Here is a 17,264-nt window from a genome sequence, read left to right as displayed (position 1 = left end):
TGTGTGTGACGGGGTGTGTGTGTGACGGGGTGTGTGTGTGACGGGGGTGTGTGTGTGACGGGGGTGTGTGTGTGACGGGGGTGTGTGTGTGACGGGGGTGTGTGTGTGACGGGGGTGTGTGTGTGACGGGGGTGTGTGTGTGACGGGGGTGTGTGTGTGACGGGGGGTGTGTGGTGACGGGTGGGTGTGTGTGTGACGGGGGTGTGTGTGTGACGGGGGTGTGTGTGTGACGGGGGTGTGTGTGTGTGACGGGGGTGTGTGTGTGACGGGGGTGTGTGTGTGACGGGGGTGGTGTGTGACGGGGGGGTGTGTGTGTGACGGGGGTGTGTGTGTGACGGGGGTGTGTGTGTGTGACGGGGGTGTGTGTGTGTGACGGGGGTTGTGTTGTGAGGGGTGTGTGTGTGTGACGGGGGTGTGTGTGTGTGACGGGGGTGTGTGTGTGGACGGGGTGTGTGTGTGTGTGTGTGTGACGTGTGTGTGACGTGTGTGTGTGACGTGTGTGTGTGTGACGTGTGTGTGAGTGTGACGTGTGTGTGTGTGTCGGTGTGTGTGTCGGTGTTTCACCCTCTTCTCCTTGCAGTCCCACAAGCAGTGCGGTAATATGAGTGAGATAGAGGCGAAGGCTCGCTATGTGAAGCTGGCCCGCTCCCTGAAGACGTACGGCGTCTCGTTCTTCCTGGTGAAGGTGAGCAGGTGATGCCTCGTCACGCCCTGTGACCGACACCCCAGCTGATGGGGTAACCCCCCCCCCCAGCTGATGGGGTAATCCCCGGCCCCTGGCTGATGGGGTGACTACCCCCCCCTCTCCAGCTGATCACCCCCCCCCCCTGAACATGAGCTCATCGGGGGTTAACACCTGAATGGTGTGAGCAGAGCTGACCACCGTCTGTGTGGACGGATTATTGGAGCTGCTGTGTGTCCCCAGGGGCCGCTCCTTCTATATGCCGTCCTCTCCCAGGGTACATCACCCCCCCCCCCCCCCCCCCCGTTGCCCGGTTCGTTCCGGTGGCTCATCTTTAATCATCATTGTCTCTTTGTGTCTTCTTCTAGGAAAAAATGAAAGGTAAGAATAAGCTGGTTCCTCGGCTTCTGGGCATCACCAAGGAATGTGTGATGAGGGTGGACGAGAAGACCAAGGAGGTGATCCAGGAGTGGAATCTGACCAACATCAAGCGCTGGGCAGCCTCCCCCAAGAGCTTCACTCTGGTCAGTACCCTGCACAGGTCTTCTCATGGCCGCGCCGCTCCCTCCGCTAATCCGCTCCGTCTCTGTCTTAGGACTTCGGGGACTATCAGGACGGCTACTACTCTGTGCAGACCACAGAAGGCGAGCAGATAGCCCAGCTCATCGCCGGGTACATCGACATCATCCTGAAAAAGGTGACTTCCCCCCGGCTGACGGGGTGACTGCGCCCCCTTCCCCCCGGCTGATGGGGTGACTGCGCCCTTCCCCCCGGCTGACGGGGTGACTGCGCCCCTTCCCCCCGGCTGACGGGGTGACTGCGCCCTTCCCCCCCCTGGCTGACGGGGTGACTGCGCCCCCTCCCCCCCCGGCTGACGGGCTGACTGCGCCCCCTCCCCCCCCCGGCTGACGGGCTGACTGCGCCCCCTCCCCCCCCCGGCTGACGGGCTGACTGCGCCCCCTCCCCCCCCCGGCTGACGGGCTGACTGCGCCCCCTCCCCCCCCCCCGGCTGACGGGCTGACTGCGCCCCCTCCCCCCCCGGCTGACGGGGTTGACCAGTGAGTGGCAGCAGCGATCCCCCCGCCTTCCCTCTACGCCCTCACATCACCCCACACATCCGAGAATGAATGGCTTCGGTTTTCCTCTGTTTAGAAAAAGAGCAAAGATCACTTTGGTTTGGAGGGGGACGAAGAGTCGACTATGCTGGAGGATTCCGTGTCACCCAAGAAGTAAGAGACCGTCAGACTTGTGTAATTCATGGCCGCCTGCCAAGTCAGTACCCACCATGCTGAGGCAGCGAGAGAGGAGGAGGACGACAGAGAGAGTAATCCACCCGCTCCACCGCACTAATCACACGATGCAGACATGAGACCACCTCACACCATTACTCCTGCCCCCAGCATCTCGGAGTGGAGCACAGGTGTTATATACTGTAGCAGGGGTCAGTTGTGAAACTATAACTCCCAGCATGCTCCTTTCACTTCTGTGGGAGTCCAAAAACTTGCATGATGGGAAATGTAGTTTCACAACTCCTGGAGTGCTGACACCTGTACTACAGTATTATCCTAGAGTACTGTCCTTATCTACAAGTATATACAGTCAGGTCCATATATATTGGGACCCACAGACTGTCGGCTGTACCCGCAGACTGTCGGCTGTACCCGCAGACTGTCGGCTGTACCCGCAGACTGTCGGCTGTACCCGCAGACTGTCGGCTGTACCCGCAGACTGTCGGCTGTACCCGCAGACTGTCGGCGTACCGCAGACTGTCGGCTGTACCCGCAGACTGTCGGCTGTACCCGCAGACTGTCGGCTGTACCCGCAGACTGTCGGCTGTACCCGCAGACTGTCGGCTGTACCCGCAGACTGTCGGCTGTACCCGCAGACTGTCGGCTGTACCCGCAGACTGTCGGCTGTACCCGCAGACTGTCGGCTGTACCCGCAGACTGTCGGCTGTACCCGCAGACTGGGCTGTACCGCAGACTGTCGGCTGTACCCGCAGACTGTCGGCTGTACCCGCAGACTGTCGGCTGTACCCGCAGACTGTCGGCTGTACCCGCAGACTGTCGGCTGTACCCGCAGACTGTCGGCTGTACCCGCAGACTGTCGGCTGTACCCGCAGACTGTCGGCGTACCCGCAGACTGTCGGCTGTACCCGCAGACTGTCGGCTGTACCCGCAGACTGTCGGCTGTACCCGCAGACTGTCGGCTGTACCCGCAGACTGTCGGCTGTACCCGCAGACTGTCGGCTGTACCCGCAGACTGTCGGCTGTACCCGCAGACTGTCGGCTGTACCCGCAGACTGTCGGCTGTACCCGCAGACTGTCGGCTGTACCCGCAGACTGTCGGCTGTACCCGCAGACTGTCGGCTGTACCCGCAGACTGTCGGCTGTACCCGCAGACTGTCGGCTGTACCCGCAGACTGTCGGCTGTACCCGCAGACTGTCGGCTGTACCCGCAGACTGTCGGCTGTACCCGCAGACTGTCGCTGTACCCGCAGACTGTCGGCTGTACCCGCAGACTGTCGGCTGTACCCGCAGACTGTCGGCTGTACCCGCAGACTGTCGGCTGTACCCGCAGACTGTCGGCTGTACCCGCAGACTGTCGGCTGTACCCGCAGACTGTCGGCTGTACCCGCAGACTGTCGGCTGTACCCGCAGACTGTCGGCTGTACCCGCAGACTGTCGGCTGTACCCGCAGACTGTCGGCTGTACCCGCAGACTGTCGGCTGTACCCGCAGACTGTCGCTGTTACCCGCAAGCCACTGGTCGGCTGTACCCGCAGACTGTCGGCTGACCCGCAGACTGTCGGCTGTACCCGCAGCTGTCGGCTGTACCCGCAGACTGTCGCTGTACCCCAGACTGTCGCTGTACCCGCAGACTGTCGGCTGTACCCGCAGACTGTCGGCTGTACCCGCAGACTGTCGCTGTACCCGCAGACTGTCGGCTGTACCCGCAGACTGTCGGCTGTACCCGCAGACTGTCGGCTGTACCCGCAGACTGTCGGCTGTACCCGCAGACTGTCGGCTGTACCCGCAGACTGTCGGCTGTACCGCAGACTGTCGGCTGTACCCCGCAGACTGTCGGCTTGTACCCGCAGACTGTCGGCTGTACCCGCAGACTGTCGGCTGTACCCGCAGACTGTCGGCTGTACCCGCAGACGGTCGGCTGTAACGCCGCAGACTGTCGGCTGTACCGCAGACTGTCGGCTGTACCCGCAGACTGTCGGCTGTACCCGCAGACTGTCGGCTGTACCGCAGACTGTCGGCTGTACCCGCAGACTGTCGGCTGTACCCGCAGACTGTCGGCTGTACCCGCAGACTGTCGGCTGTACCCGCAGACTGTCGGCTGTACCCGCAGACTGTCGGCTGTACCCGCAGACTGTCGGCTGTACCCGCAGACTGTCGGCTGTACCCGCAGACTGTCGGCTGTACCCGCAGACTGTCGGCTGTACCCGCGACTGTCGGCTGTACCCGCAGACTGTCGGCTGTACCCGCAGACTGTCGGCTGTACCCGCAGACTGTCGGCTGTACCCGCAGACTGTCGGCTGTACCCGCAGACTGTCGGCTGTACCCGCAGACTGTCGGCTGTACCCGCAGACTGTCGGCTGTACCCGCAGACTGTCGGCTGTACCCGCAGACTGTCGGCTGTACCCGCAGACTGTCGGCTGTACCCGCAGACTGTCGGCTGTACCCGCAGACTGTCGCTGTACCCGCAGACTGTCGGCTGTACCCGCAGACTGTCGGCTGTACCCGCAGACTGTCGGCTGTACCCGCAGACTGTCGGCTGTACCCGCAGACTGTCGGCTGTACCCGCAGACTGTCGGCTGTACCCGCAACTGTCGGTACCCGCAGACTGTCGGCTGTACCCGCAGACTGTCGGCTACCCGCAGACTGTCGGCTGTCCCGCAGACGTCGGCTGTACCCGCAGACTGTCGGCTGTACCCGCAGACTCGGCTGTACCCGCAGCTGTCGGCTGTACCCGCAGACGTCGGCTGTACCCGCAGACTGTCGGCTGTACCCGCAGACTGTCGGCTGTACCCGCAGACTGTCGGCTGTACCCGCAGACTGTCGGCTGTACCCGCAGACTGTCGGCTGTAATCTGAGGGATTTACATCCAGATCAGGTGAACGGTGCAGGAATTACAGCAGTTGCATCTGTGCCTCCCACTTGTTAAGGGACCAGAAGTAATGGGACAGAATAATCATCATAAATCAAACTTTCCCTTTTTAATACTTGGTTACAAATCCGTTGCAGTCAGTTACAGCCGGAAGTCTGGAACACATAGACATCCCCAGACGCTGGTCTCATCCCTGGTGGACGCTCGGGCCCCGGCCTCTACTGCCACTGTCTTCAGTTTCCTGCTTGTTCTTGGGGCATTTTCCCTTCAGTTTTGTCTTCAGCAGTGAATGCTCATCGGATCGAGGTCCGGGGGATTGACTCGGCCATTGCAGAACATTCCACTTCTTCCCTTAAACTCTTTGGGTTTCTTTGCAGTATGCTTTGGGGTCATTGTCCATCTGCAGCTGTGAAGCATCGTCCAATGAGTTCTAAAGCATTGGGCTGAATGTGAGCAGATAATATTGCCCGAAACCCTTCAGAATTCATCCTGCTGCTTCTGTCAGCAGTGACATCATCAATACAAGAGAAGCAGTTCCATTGGCCGCCATACATGCCCACGCCATGACACTGCCACCACCATGCTTCACTGATGAGGTGGTATGCTTAGGACCATGAGCAGCTCCTTTCCTTCTCCATCCTCTTCTCTTCCCATCACTCTGGTACAAGCTGATCTTGGTCTCATCTGTCCATAGGATGTTGTTCCAGAACTGTGAAGGCTTTTCTAGATGTCGTTTGGCAAACTCTAATCTGACCTTCCTGTTTTTGAGGCTCACCAATGGTTTCCATCTTGTGGTGAACCCTCTGTATTCACTCTGGTGAAGTCTTCTCCTGATTGGTGACTCTGAACACATACCCTACCTCCTGGAGAGTGTTCTTGATCCGGCCAACTGTTGTGAAGGGGGATTTCTTCACCAGGGAAAGAATTCTTCGGTCATCCACCACAGTTGTTTGCCGTGTCTTCCGGGTCTTTTGGTGTTGCTGAGCTCACCGGTGCGTTCCGTTCTTTATAAGAATGTTCCTGCAGGTTGTTTTGGCCGCGCCTGATGTTTTTGCCATCTCTCTGATGGGTTTGTGGTGTTTTTCAGCCTAATGACGCCTTCACTGATAGTGACCGCTCTTTGGATCTCATCTTGAGAGTTGACAGCAACAGATTCCAAATCCAAATAGCAAATAGCAGACTGGAAATGACCTCTGGACCTTTATCTGCTCATTGTAATTGGGATAATGAGGGAATAACACACACCGGCCATGGGACAGCCGAGAAGCCAATTGTCCCATTACTTCTGGTCCATTAACAAGTGGGAGGCACAGATGCAAACTGCTGTAATTCCTGCACCGTTCACCTGATGTGGATGTAAATCCCCTCAGATTACAGCTGACAGTCTGCAGGTAAAGCTGACAGTCTGCGGGTACAGCCGACAGTCTGCGGGTACAGCCGACAGTCTGCGGGTACAGCCGACAGTCTGCGGGTACAGCCGACAGTCTGCGGGTACAGCCGACAGTCTGCGGGTACAGCCGACAGTCTGCGGGTACAGCCGACAGTCTGCGGGTACAGCCGACAGTCTGCGGGTACAGCCGACAGTCTGCGGGTACAGCCGACAGTCTGCGGGTACAGCCGACAGTCTGCGGGTAAAGCACATCTTGTCCATCTCATCTCACATCCATTGTGGTGGTGTATAGAGCCAAAAATGTTACCATTGTGTCCATGTCCCAATATTTATGGACCTGGCTGTAACTACTATAATACTGCCCCTATGTACAAGAATATAACTACTATAATACTGCCCCTATGTACAAGAATATAACTACTATAATACTGCTCCTATGTACAAGAATATAACTACTATAATACTGCTCCTATGTACAAGAATATAAACTATATACTACTCCTATGTACAGAATATAACTACTATAATACTGCTCCTATGTACAAGAATATAACTACTATAATACTGCTCCTATGTACAAGAATATAACTATAATACTGCCTCCTATGTACAAGAATATAACTACTATAATACTGCTCCTATGTACAAGAATATAACTACTATAATACTGCTCCTATGTACAAGAATATAACTACTATAATACTGCTCCTATGTACAAGAATATAACTACTATAATACTGCTCCTATGTACAAGAATATAACTACTATAATACTGCTCCTATGTACAAGAATATAACTACTATAATACTGCTCCTATGTACAGAATATAACCTATAATACTGCTCCTATGTACAAGAATATAACTACTATAATACTGCTCCTATGTACAGAATATAACTATAATACTGCCTCCTATGTACAGAATATAACTACTATAATACTGCTCCTATGTACAAGAATATCTACTATAATACTGCTCCTATGTACAAGAATATAACTACTATAATACTGCCTCCTATGTACAAGAATATACCTATAATACTGCTCCTATGTACAAGAATATACTACTATAATACTGCTCCTATGTACAAGAATATAACTACTATAATACTGCTCCTATGTACAAGAATAAACTACTATAATACTGCCTCCTATGTACAGAATATAACTACTATAATACTGCTCCTATGTACAAGAATATAACTACTATAATACTGCTCCTATGTACAGAATATAACTACTATAATACTGCTCCTATGTACAAGAATATAACTACTATAATACTGCTCCTATGTACAAGAATATAACTACTATAATACTGCTCCTATGTACAAGAATATAACTACTATAATACTGCTCCTATGTACAAGAATATAACTACTATAATACTGCCTCCTATGTACAAGAATATAACTACTATAATACTGCTCCTATGTACAAGAATATAACTACTATAATACTGCTCCTATGTACAAGAATATAACTACTATAATACTGCTCCTATGTACAAGAATATAAACTATAATACTGCTCCTATGTACAAGAATATAACTACTATAATACTGCTCCTATGTACAAGAATATAACTACTATAATACTGCTCCTATGTACAAGAATATAACTACTATAATACTGCTCCTATGTACAAGAATATAACTACTATAATACTGCTCCTATGTACAAGAATATAACTACTATAATACTGCTCCTATGTACAAGAATATAACTACTATAATACTGCTCCTATGTACAAGAATATAACTACTATAATACTGCTCCTATGTACAAGAATAACTACTATAATACTGCTCCTATGTACAAGAATAAATACTATAATACTGCTCCTATGTACAAGAATATAACTACTATAATACTGCTCCTATGTACAAGAATATAACTACTATAATACTGCTCCTATGTACAAGAATATAACTACTATACTGCTCCTATGTACAAGAATATAACTACTATAATACTGCTCCTATGTACAAGAATATAACTACTATAATACTGCTCCTATGTACAAGAATATAACTACTATAATACTGCTCCTATGTACAAGAATATAACTACTATAATACTGCTCCTATGTACATATAACTACTATAATACTGCTCCTATGTACAAGAATATAACTATAATACTGCTCCTATGTACAAGAATATAACTACTATAATACTGCTCCTATGTACAAGAATATAACTACTATAATACTGCCCTATGTACAAGAATATAACTACTATAATACTGCTCCTATGTACAAGAATATAACTACTATAATACTGCTCCTATGTACAAGAATATAACTACTATAATACTGCTCCTATGTACAAGAATATAACTACTATAATACTGCTCCTATGTACAAGATATAACTACTATAATACTGCTCCTATGTACAAGAATATAACTACTATAATACTGCTCCTATGTACAAGAATATAACTACTATAATACTGCTCCTATGTACAAGAATATAACTACTATAATACTGCTCCTATGTACAAGAATATACTACTATAATACTGCTCCTATGTACAAGAATATAACTACTATAATACTGCTCCTATGTACAAGAATATAACTACTATAATACTGCCCTATGTACAAGATATAACTACTATAATACTGCTCCTATGTACAAGAATATAACTACTATAATACTGCTCCTATGTACAAGATATAACTACTATAATACTGCTCCTATGTACAAGAATATAACTACTATAATACTGCCCTATGTACAAGAATATAACTACTATAATACTGCTCCTATGTACAAGAATATAACTACTATAATACTGCTCCTATGTACAAGAATATAACTACTATAATACTGCCTCCTATGTACAAGAATATAACTACTATAATACTGCTCCTATGTACAAGATATAACTACTATAATACTGCTCCTATGTACAAGAATATAACTACTATAATACTGCCTCCTATGTACAAGAATATAACTACTATAATACTGCTCCTATGTACAAGTATAACTACTATAATACTGCTCCTATGTACAAGAATATAACTACTATAATACTGCTCCTATGTACAGAATATAACTACTATAATACTGCCTCCTATGTACAAGAATATAACTACTATAATACTGCTCCTATGTACAAGAATATAACTACTATAATACTGCTCCTATGTACAAGAATATAACTACTATAATACTGCCCCTATGTACAAAATATAACTACTATAATACTGCTCCTATGTACAAGAATATAACTACTATAATACTGCCCTATGTACAAGAATATAACTACTATAATACTGCTCCTATGTACAAGAATATAACTACTATAATACTGCTCCTATGTACAAGAATATAACTACTATAATACTGCTCCTATGTACAAGAATATAACTACTATAATACTGCTCCTATGTACAAGAATATAACTACTATAATACTGCTCCTATGTACAAGAATATAACTACTATAATACTGCTCCTATGTACAGATATAACTACTATAATACTGCTCCTATGTACAAGAATATAACTACTATAATACTGCTCCTATGTACAGAATATAACTACTATAATACTGCTCCTATGTACAAGAATATAACTACTATAATACTGCTCCTATGTACAGAATATAACTACTATAATGCTCCTATGTACAAGAATATAACTGCTATAATACTGCTCCTATGTACAAGAGTATAAATACTATAATACTGCCCCTAAGTGCATGTAGCGGTCAGCTGTCGGGGCTGTCTGTATGTGACGTGGCGGTAGGTGGTCCTCTGGAGTGGGGCCTCCTTGGATGAAGCGCTTTTCAGGAGATCTGTGCCCGATCCTCATCTGCTCCGTTGATCCCGGGAACACCTTTCGCCATCTTTCTTCCAGATCCACCCTTCTTCAGCAGCAGTTTAACCAAGTTGGTAAAGTGGAGCACGGCTCGGTGGCGCTGCCAGCCATCATGCGCTCTGGGGCAGGTGGGCCTGAAAACTTCCAGGTGGGCTCCATGCCTCAGGCGCAGCAGCAGGTGACCAGCGGACAGATGCACTGGGGACACATGCCACCACTGGTAAGGATTGGGGTGACTTCTGACAGTGGCGCCCCCCGGGTATGGGTCTCGGGGTCGTCTGTTTCTGTACACCTTTGTGACTCTCGCTCCTCTGACTCTTCACAGACCTCTGCCCAGCAAGCTCTGACTGGCACCATCAACTCCAGCATGCAGGCGGTGAACGCTGCCCAGGCCACCCTGGATGACTTTGATACTCTGCCACCTCTGGGTCAGGATGCTGTGAGTATGAAGGAGATCCGGGTTCTGCTCCCTGATTGCAGTCGGCTGGTAGTCCAGTAATCCGATAATCCGGCTGTTGTCCCCAGACAGGACTGCAAGGCCCTGAGCAGAGTAGAGCGCAGTGATGAGGGGGTGAGGGGGACAGCTCGCACACGGCGCCCGGTTACCGATTGTTTGTCAAATATTTCTGTAGGGGTAAAAAGTGTGACCATAATTAACCCCTTTAACTGCCCATTAGCTTAATAGTCACCCAGCAATTATCCATAGGAAGTGAGTGGTTCTCCTTGTGTGACTTTCTGCATCTGCCTCCAGCTGTAGTGCAGAGATCAGTATGAGGACCGAGGGCTGGGGTCTCCGCTCCTCCAGCTGTAGTGCAGAGCTCAGTATGAGGACCGAGGGCTGGGGTCTCCGCTCCTCCAGCTGTAGTGGCAGAGCTCAGTATGAGGACCGAGGGCTGGGGTCTCCGCTCCTCCAGCTGTAGTGCAGAGATCAGTATGAGGACCGAGGGCTGGGTCTCCGCTCCTCCAGCTGTAGTGCAGAGCTCAGTATGAGGACCGAGGGCTGGGGTCTCCGCTCCTCCAGCTGTAGTGCAGAGCTCAGTATGAGGACCGAGGGCTGGGGTCTCTGCTCCTCCAGCTGTAGTGCAGAGCTCAGTATGAGGACCGAGGGCTGGGGTCTCCGCTCCTCCAGCTGTAGTGCAGAGCTCAGTATGAGGACCGAGGGCTGGGGTCTCTGCTCCTCCAGCTGTAGTGCAGAGCTCAGTATGAGGATTCATCGAGGGCTGGGTCTCCGCTCCTCCAGCTGTAGTGCAGAGCTCAGTATGAGGACCGTGGGCTGGGGTCTCCGCTCCTCCAGCTGTAGTGCAGAGCTCAGTATGAGGACCGAGGGCTGGGGTCTCCGCTCCTCCAGCTGTAGTGCAGAGCTCAGTATGAGGACCGAGGGCTGGGGTCTCCGCTCCTCCAGCTGTAGTGCAGAGCTCAGTATGAGGACCGAGGGCTGGGGTCTCCGCTCCTCCAGCTGTAGTGCAGAGCTCAGTATGAGGACCGAGGGCTGGGGTCTCCGCTCCTCCAGCTGTAGTGCAGAGCTCAGTATGAGGACCGAGGGCTGGGTCTCCGCTCCTCCAGCTGTAGTGCAGAGCTCAGTATGAGGACCGAGGGCTGGGGTCTCCGCTCCTCCAGCTGTAGTGCAGAGCTCAGTATGAGGACCGAGGGCTGGGGTCTCCGCTCCTCCAGCTGTAGTGCAGAGCTCAGTATGAGGACCGAGGGCTGGGGTCTCCGCTCCTCCAGCTGTAGTGCAGAGCTCAGTATGAGGACCGAGGGCTGGGGTCTCCGCTCCTCCAGCTGTAGTGCAGAGCTCAGTATGAGGACCGAGGGCTGGGGTCTCCGCTCCTCCAGCTGTAGTGCAGAGCTCAGTATGAGGACCGAGGGCTGGGGTCTCCGCTCCTCCAGCTGTAGTGCAGAGCTCAGTATGAGGACCGAGGGCTGGGGTCTCCGCTCCTCCAGCTGTAGTGCAGAGCTCAGTATGAGGACCGAGGGCTGGGGTCTCTGCTCCTCCAGCTGTAGTGCAGAGCTCAGTATGAGGACCGAGGGCTGGGGTCTCCGCTCCTCCAGCTGTAGTGCAGAGCTCAGTATGAGGACCGAGGGCTGGGGTCTCCGCTCCTCCAGCTGTAGTGCAGAGCTCAGTATGAGGACCGAGGGCTGGGGTCTCCGCTCCTCCAGCTGTAGTGCAGAGCTCAGTATGAGGACCGAGGGCTGGGGTCTCCGCTCCTCCAGCTGTAGTGCAGAGCTCAGTATGAGGACCGAGGGCTGGGGTCTCCGCTCCTCCAGCTGTAGTGCAGAGCTCAGTATGAGGACCGAGGGCTGGGGTCTCCGCTCCTCCAGCTGTAGTGCAGAGCTCAGTATGAGGACCGAGGGCTGGGGTCTCTGCTCCTCCAGCTGTAGTGCAGAGCTCAGTATGAGGACCGAGGGCTGGGGTCTCCGCTCCTCCAGCTGTAGTGCAGAGCTCAGTATGAGGACCGAGGGCTGGGGTCTCCGCTCCTCCAGCTGTAGTGCAGAGCTCAGTATGAGGACCGAGGGCTGGGGTCCTCCGCTCCTCCAGCTGTAGTGCAGAGCTCAGTATGAGGACCGAGGGCTGGGGTCTCCGCTCCTCCAGCTGTAGTGCAGAGCTCAGTATGAGGACCGAGGGCTGGGGTCTCCGCTCCTCCAGCTGTAGTGCAGAGCTCAGTATGAGGACCGAGGGCTGGGGTCTCCGCTCCTCCAGCTGTAGTGCAGAGCTCAGTATGAGGGACCGAGGGCTGGGGTCTCCGCTCCTCCAGCTGTAGTGCAGAGCTCAGTATGAGGACCGAGGGCTGGGGTCTCCGCTCCTCCAGCTGTAGTGCAGAGCTCAGTATGAGGAACCGAGGGCTGGGGTCTCCGCTCCTCCAGCTGTAGTGCAGAGCTCAGTATGAGGACCGAGGGCTGGGGTCTCCGCTCCTCCAGCTGTAGTGCAGAGCTCAGTATGAGGACCGAGGGCTGGGGTCTCCGCTCCTCCAGCTGTAGTGCAGAGCTCAGTATGAGGACCGAGGGCTGGGTCTCCGCTCCTCCAGCTGTAGTGCAGAGCTCAGTATGAGGACCGAGGGCTGGGTCCTCCGCTCCTCCAGCTGTAGTGCAGAGCTCAGTATGAGGACCGAGGGCTGGGGTCTCCGCTCCTCCAGCTGTAGTGCAGAGCTCAGTATGAGGACCGAGGGCTGGGGTCTCCGCTCCTCCAGCTGTAGTGCAGAGCTCAGTATGAGGACCGAGGGCTGGGGTCTCCGCTCCTCCAGCTGTAGTGCAGAGCTCGTATGAGGACCGAGGGCTGGGGTCTCCGCTCCTCCAGCTGTAGTGCAGAGCTCAGTATGAGGACCGAGGGCTGGGGTCTCCGCTCCTCCAGCTGTAGTGCAGAGCTCAGTATGAGGACCGAGGGCTGGGTCTCTGCTCCTCCAGCTGTAGTGCAGGAGCTCAGTATGAGGACCGAGGGCTGGGGTCTCCCGCTCCTCCAGCTGTAGTGCAGAGCTCAGTATGAGGACCGAGGGCTGGGGTCTCCGCTCCTCCAGCTGTAGTGCAGAGCTCAGTATGAGGACCGAGGGCTGGGGTCTCCGCTCCTCCAGCTGTAGTGCAGAGCTCAGTATGAGGAACCGAGGGCTGGGTCTCCGCTCCTCCAGCTGTACTGCAGAGCTCAGTATGAGGACCGAGGGCTGGGGTCTCCGCTCCTCCAGCTGTAGTGCAGAGCTCAGTATGAGGACCGAGGGCTGGGGTCTCCGCTCCTCCAGCTGTAGTGCAGAGCTCAGTATGAGGACCGAGGGCTTGGGTCTCCACTCCTCCAGCTGTAGTGCAGAGCTCAGTATGAGGACCGAGGGCTGGGGTCTCCGCTCCTCCAGCTGTAGTGCAGAGCTCAGTATGAGGACGCTTCATCGAGGGCTGGGGTCTCCGCTCCTCCAGCTGTAGTGCAGAGCTCAGTATGAGGACCGAGGGCTGGGGTCTCTGCTCCTCCAGCTGTAGTGCAGAGCTCAGTATGAGGACCGAGGGCTGGGGTCTCCTCCTCCAGCTGTAGTGCAGAGCTCAGTATGAGGACCGAGGGCTGGGGTCTCCGCTCCTCCAGCTAGTGCAGAGCTCAGTATGAGGACCGAGGGCTGGGGTCTCCGCTCCTCCAGCTGTAGTGCAGAGCTCAGTATGAGGACCGAGGGCTGGGGTCTCCGCTCCTCCAGCTGTAGTGCAGAGCTCAGTATGAGGACCGAGGGCTGGGGTCTCCGCTCCTCCAGCTGTAGTGCAGAGCTCAGTATGAGGACCGAGGGCTGGGGTCTCCGCTCCTCCAGCTGTAGTGCAGAGCTCAGTATGAGGACCGAGGGCTGGGGTCTCCGCTCCTCCAGCTGTAGTGCAGAGCTCAGTATGAGGACCGAGGGCTGGGGTCTCCGCTCCTCCAGCTGTAGTGCAGAGCTCAGTATGAGGACCGAGGGCTGGGGTCTCCGCTCCTCCAGCTGTAGTGCAGAGCTCAGTATGAGGCCGAGGTCTGGGGGTCTTCCGCTCTCCAGCTGTAGTGCAGAGCTCAGTATGAGGACCGAGGGGCTGGGGTCTCTGCTCCTCCAGCTGTACTTTGCAGAGCTCAGTATGAGGACCGAGGGCTGGGGTCTTCCGCTCCTCCAGCTGTAGTGCAGAGCTCAGTATGAGAACCGAGGGCTGGGGTCTCCGCTCCTCCAGCTGTAGTGCAGAGCTCAGTATGAGGACCGAGGGCTGGGTCTCCGCTCCTCCAGCTGTAGTTGCAGAGCTCAGTATGAGGACCGAGGGCTGGGGTCTCGCTCCTCCAGCTGTAGTGCAGAGCTCAGTATGGAGGGACGTCTTCAATCGAGTGCTGGGGTCTCTGCTCCTCCAGCTGTAGTGCAGAGCTCAGTATGAGGACCGAGGCTGGGGTCTCCGCTCCTCCAGCTGTAGTGCAGAGCTCAGTATGAGGACCGAGGGCTGGGGTCTCCGCTCCTCCAGCTGTATTGCAGAGCTCAGATGAGGACCGAGGGCTGGGGTCTCCGCTCCTCCAGCTGTAGTGCAGAGCTCAGTATGAGGACCGAGGGCTGGGGTCTCCGCTCCTCCAGCTGTAGTGCAGAGCTCAGTATGAGGACCGAGGGCTGGGGTCTCCGCTCCTCCAGCTGTAGTGCAGAGCTCAGTATGAGGACCGAGGGCTGGGTCTCCGCTCCTCCAGCTGTAGTGCAGAGCTCAGTATGAGGACCGAGGGCTGGGGTCTCCGCTCCTCCAGCTGTAGTGCAGAGCTCAGTATGAGGACCGAGGGCTGGGGTCTCCGCTCCTCCAGCTGTAGTGCAGAGCTCAGTATGAGGACCGAGGGCTGGGGTCTCCGCTCCTCCAGCTGTAGTGCAGAGCTCAGTATGAGGACCGAGGGCTGGGTCTCCGCTCCTCCAGCTGTAGTGCAGAGCTCAGTATGAGGACCGAGGGCTGGGGTCTCCGCTCCTCCAGCTGTAGTGCAGAGCTCAGTATGAGGACCGAGGGCTGGGGTCTCCGCTCCTCCAGCTGTAGTGCAGAGCTCAGTATGAGGACCGAGGGCTGGGGTCTCCGCTCCTCCAGCTGTAGTGCAGAGCTCAGTATGAGGACCGAGGGCTGGGGTCTCCGCTCCTCAGCTGTAGTGCAGAGCTCAGTATGAGGACCGAGGGCTGGGGTCTCCGCTCCTCCAGCTGTAGTGCAGAGCTCAGTATGAGGGACCGAGGGCTGGGGTCTCCGCTCCTCCAGCTGTAGTGCAGAGCTCAGTATGAGGACCGAGGGCTGGGGTCTCCGCTCCTCCAGCTGTAGTGCAGAGCTCAGTATGAGGACCCGAGGGCTGGGGTCTCCGCTCCCTCCTCCAGCTGTAGTGCAGAGCTCAGTATGAGGACCGAGGGCTGGGGTCTCCGCTCCTCCAGCTGTTAGTGCAGAGCTCAGTATGAGGACTCGAGGGCTGGGGTCTCCGCTCCTCCAGCTGTAGTGCAGAGCTCAGTATGAGGACCGAGGGCTGGGGTCTCCGCTCCTCCAGCTGTAGTGCAGAGCTCAGTATGAGGACCGAGGGCTGGGGTCCTCCGCTCCTCCAGCTGTAGTGCAGAGCTCAGTATGAGGACCGAGGGCTGGGGTCTCCGCTCCTCCAGCTGTAGTGCAGAGCTCAGTATGAGGACCGAGGGCTGGGGTCTCCGCTCCTCCAGCTGTAGTGCAGAGCTCAGTATGAGGACCGAGGGCTGGGGTCTCCGCTCCTCCAGCTGTAGTGCAGAGCTCAGTATGAGGACCGAGGGCTGGGGTCTCCGCTCCTCCAGCTGTAGTGCAGAGCTCAGTATGAGGACCGAGGGCTGGGGTCTCCGCTCCTCCAGCTGTAGTGCAGAGCTCAGTATGAGGACCGAGGGCTGGGGTCTCCGCTCCTCCAGCTGTAGTGCAGAGCTCAGTATGAGGACCGAGGGCTGGGGTCTCCGCTCCTCCAGCTGTAGTGCAGAGCTCAGTATGAGGACCGAGGGCTGGGGTCTCCGCTCCTCCAGCTGTAGTGCAGAGCTCAGTATGAGGACCGAGGGCTGGGGTCTCCGCTCCTCCAGCTGTAGTGCAGAGCTCAGTATGAGGGCGCTTCATCGGGGGCTGGGGTCTCCGCTCCTCCAGCTGTAGTGCAGAGCTCAGTATGAGGGCGCTTCATCGAGGGCTGGGGTCTCCGCTCCTCAGCTGTAGTGCAGAGCTTCAGTATGAGGGCGCTTCATCGAGGGCTGGGGTCTCCGCTTCTCCAGCTGTAGTGCAGAGCTCAGTATGAGGACGCTTCATCGAGGGCTGGGGTCTCTGCTCCTCCAGCTGTAGTGCAGAGCTCAGTATGAGGACCGAGGGCTGGGGTCTCCGCTCCTCCAGCTGTATGTGCAGAGCTCAGTATGAGGACCGAGGGCTGGGGTCTCCGCTCCTCCAGCTGTAGTGCAGAGCTCAGTATGAGGATCGAGGGCTGGGGTCTCTGCTCCTCCAGCTGTAGTGCAGAGCTCAGTATGAGGACCGAGGGCTGGGGGTCTCCGCTCCTCCAGCTGTAGTGCAGAGCTCAGTATGAGGACGCTTCATCGAGGGCTGCGGTCTCTGCTCCTCCAGCTGTAGTGCAGAGCTCAGTATGAGGACCGAGGGCTGGGGTCTCCGCTCCTCCAGCTGTAGTGCAGAGCTCAGTATGAGGATCGAGGGCTGGGGTCTCTGCTCCTCCAGCTGTAGTGCAGAGCTCAGTATGAGGACCGAGGGCTGGGGTCTCTGCTCCTCCAGCTGTAGTGCAGAGCTCAGTATGAGGACCGAGGGCTGGGGTCTCTGCTCCTCCAGC

General features: G+C 54.4%; 1 protein-coding gene across 2 annotated transcripts in view; it reads left to right on the top strand.

Moving 5' to 3' along the window:
• LOC122922490 (talin-1) overlaps positions 1-17,264 on the top strand; it is a 94,598-nt gene that overhangs the window by 8,764 nt on the left and 68,570 nt on the right. For both annotated transcript variants that reach the window (XM_044273095.1, XM_044273094.1), the window contains exons 8-13: positions 581-685; positions 1,051-1,206; positions 1,278-1,379; positions 1,835-1,911; positions 10,064-10,244; positions 10,350-10,463. In XM_044273095.1, the coding sequence (XP_044129030.1) occupies positions 581-685; positions 1,051-1,206; positions 1,278-1,379; positions 1,835-1,911; positions 10,064-10,244; positions 10,350-10,463 (735 nt within the window). The remainder of the gene's footprint in view (positions 1-580; positions 686-1,050; positions 1,207-1,277; positions 1,380-1,834; positions 1,912-10,063; positions 10,245-10,349; positions 10,464-17,264) is intronic.

This window comes from Bufo gargarizans, unplaced genomic scaffold (genome assembly GCF_014858855.1).
Source record: "Bufo gargarizans isolate SCDJY-AF-19 unplaced genomic scaffold, ASM1485885v1 fragScaff_scaffold_389_pilon, whole genome shotgun sequence".
NCBI classification, from domain to species: Eukaryota; Metazoa; Chordata; class Amphibia; order Anura; family Bufonidae; genus Bufo; species Bufo gargarizans.
This window is presented reverse-complemented; position numbering and strand designations above follow the sequence as displayed.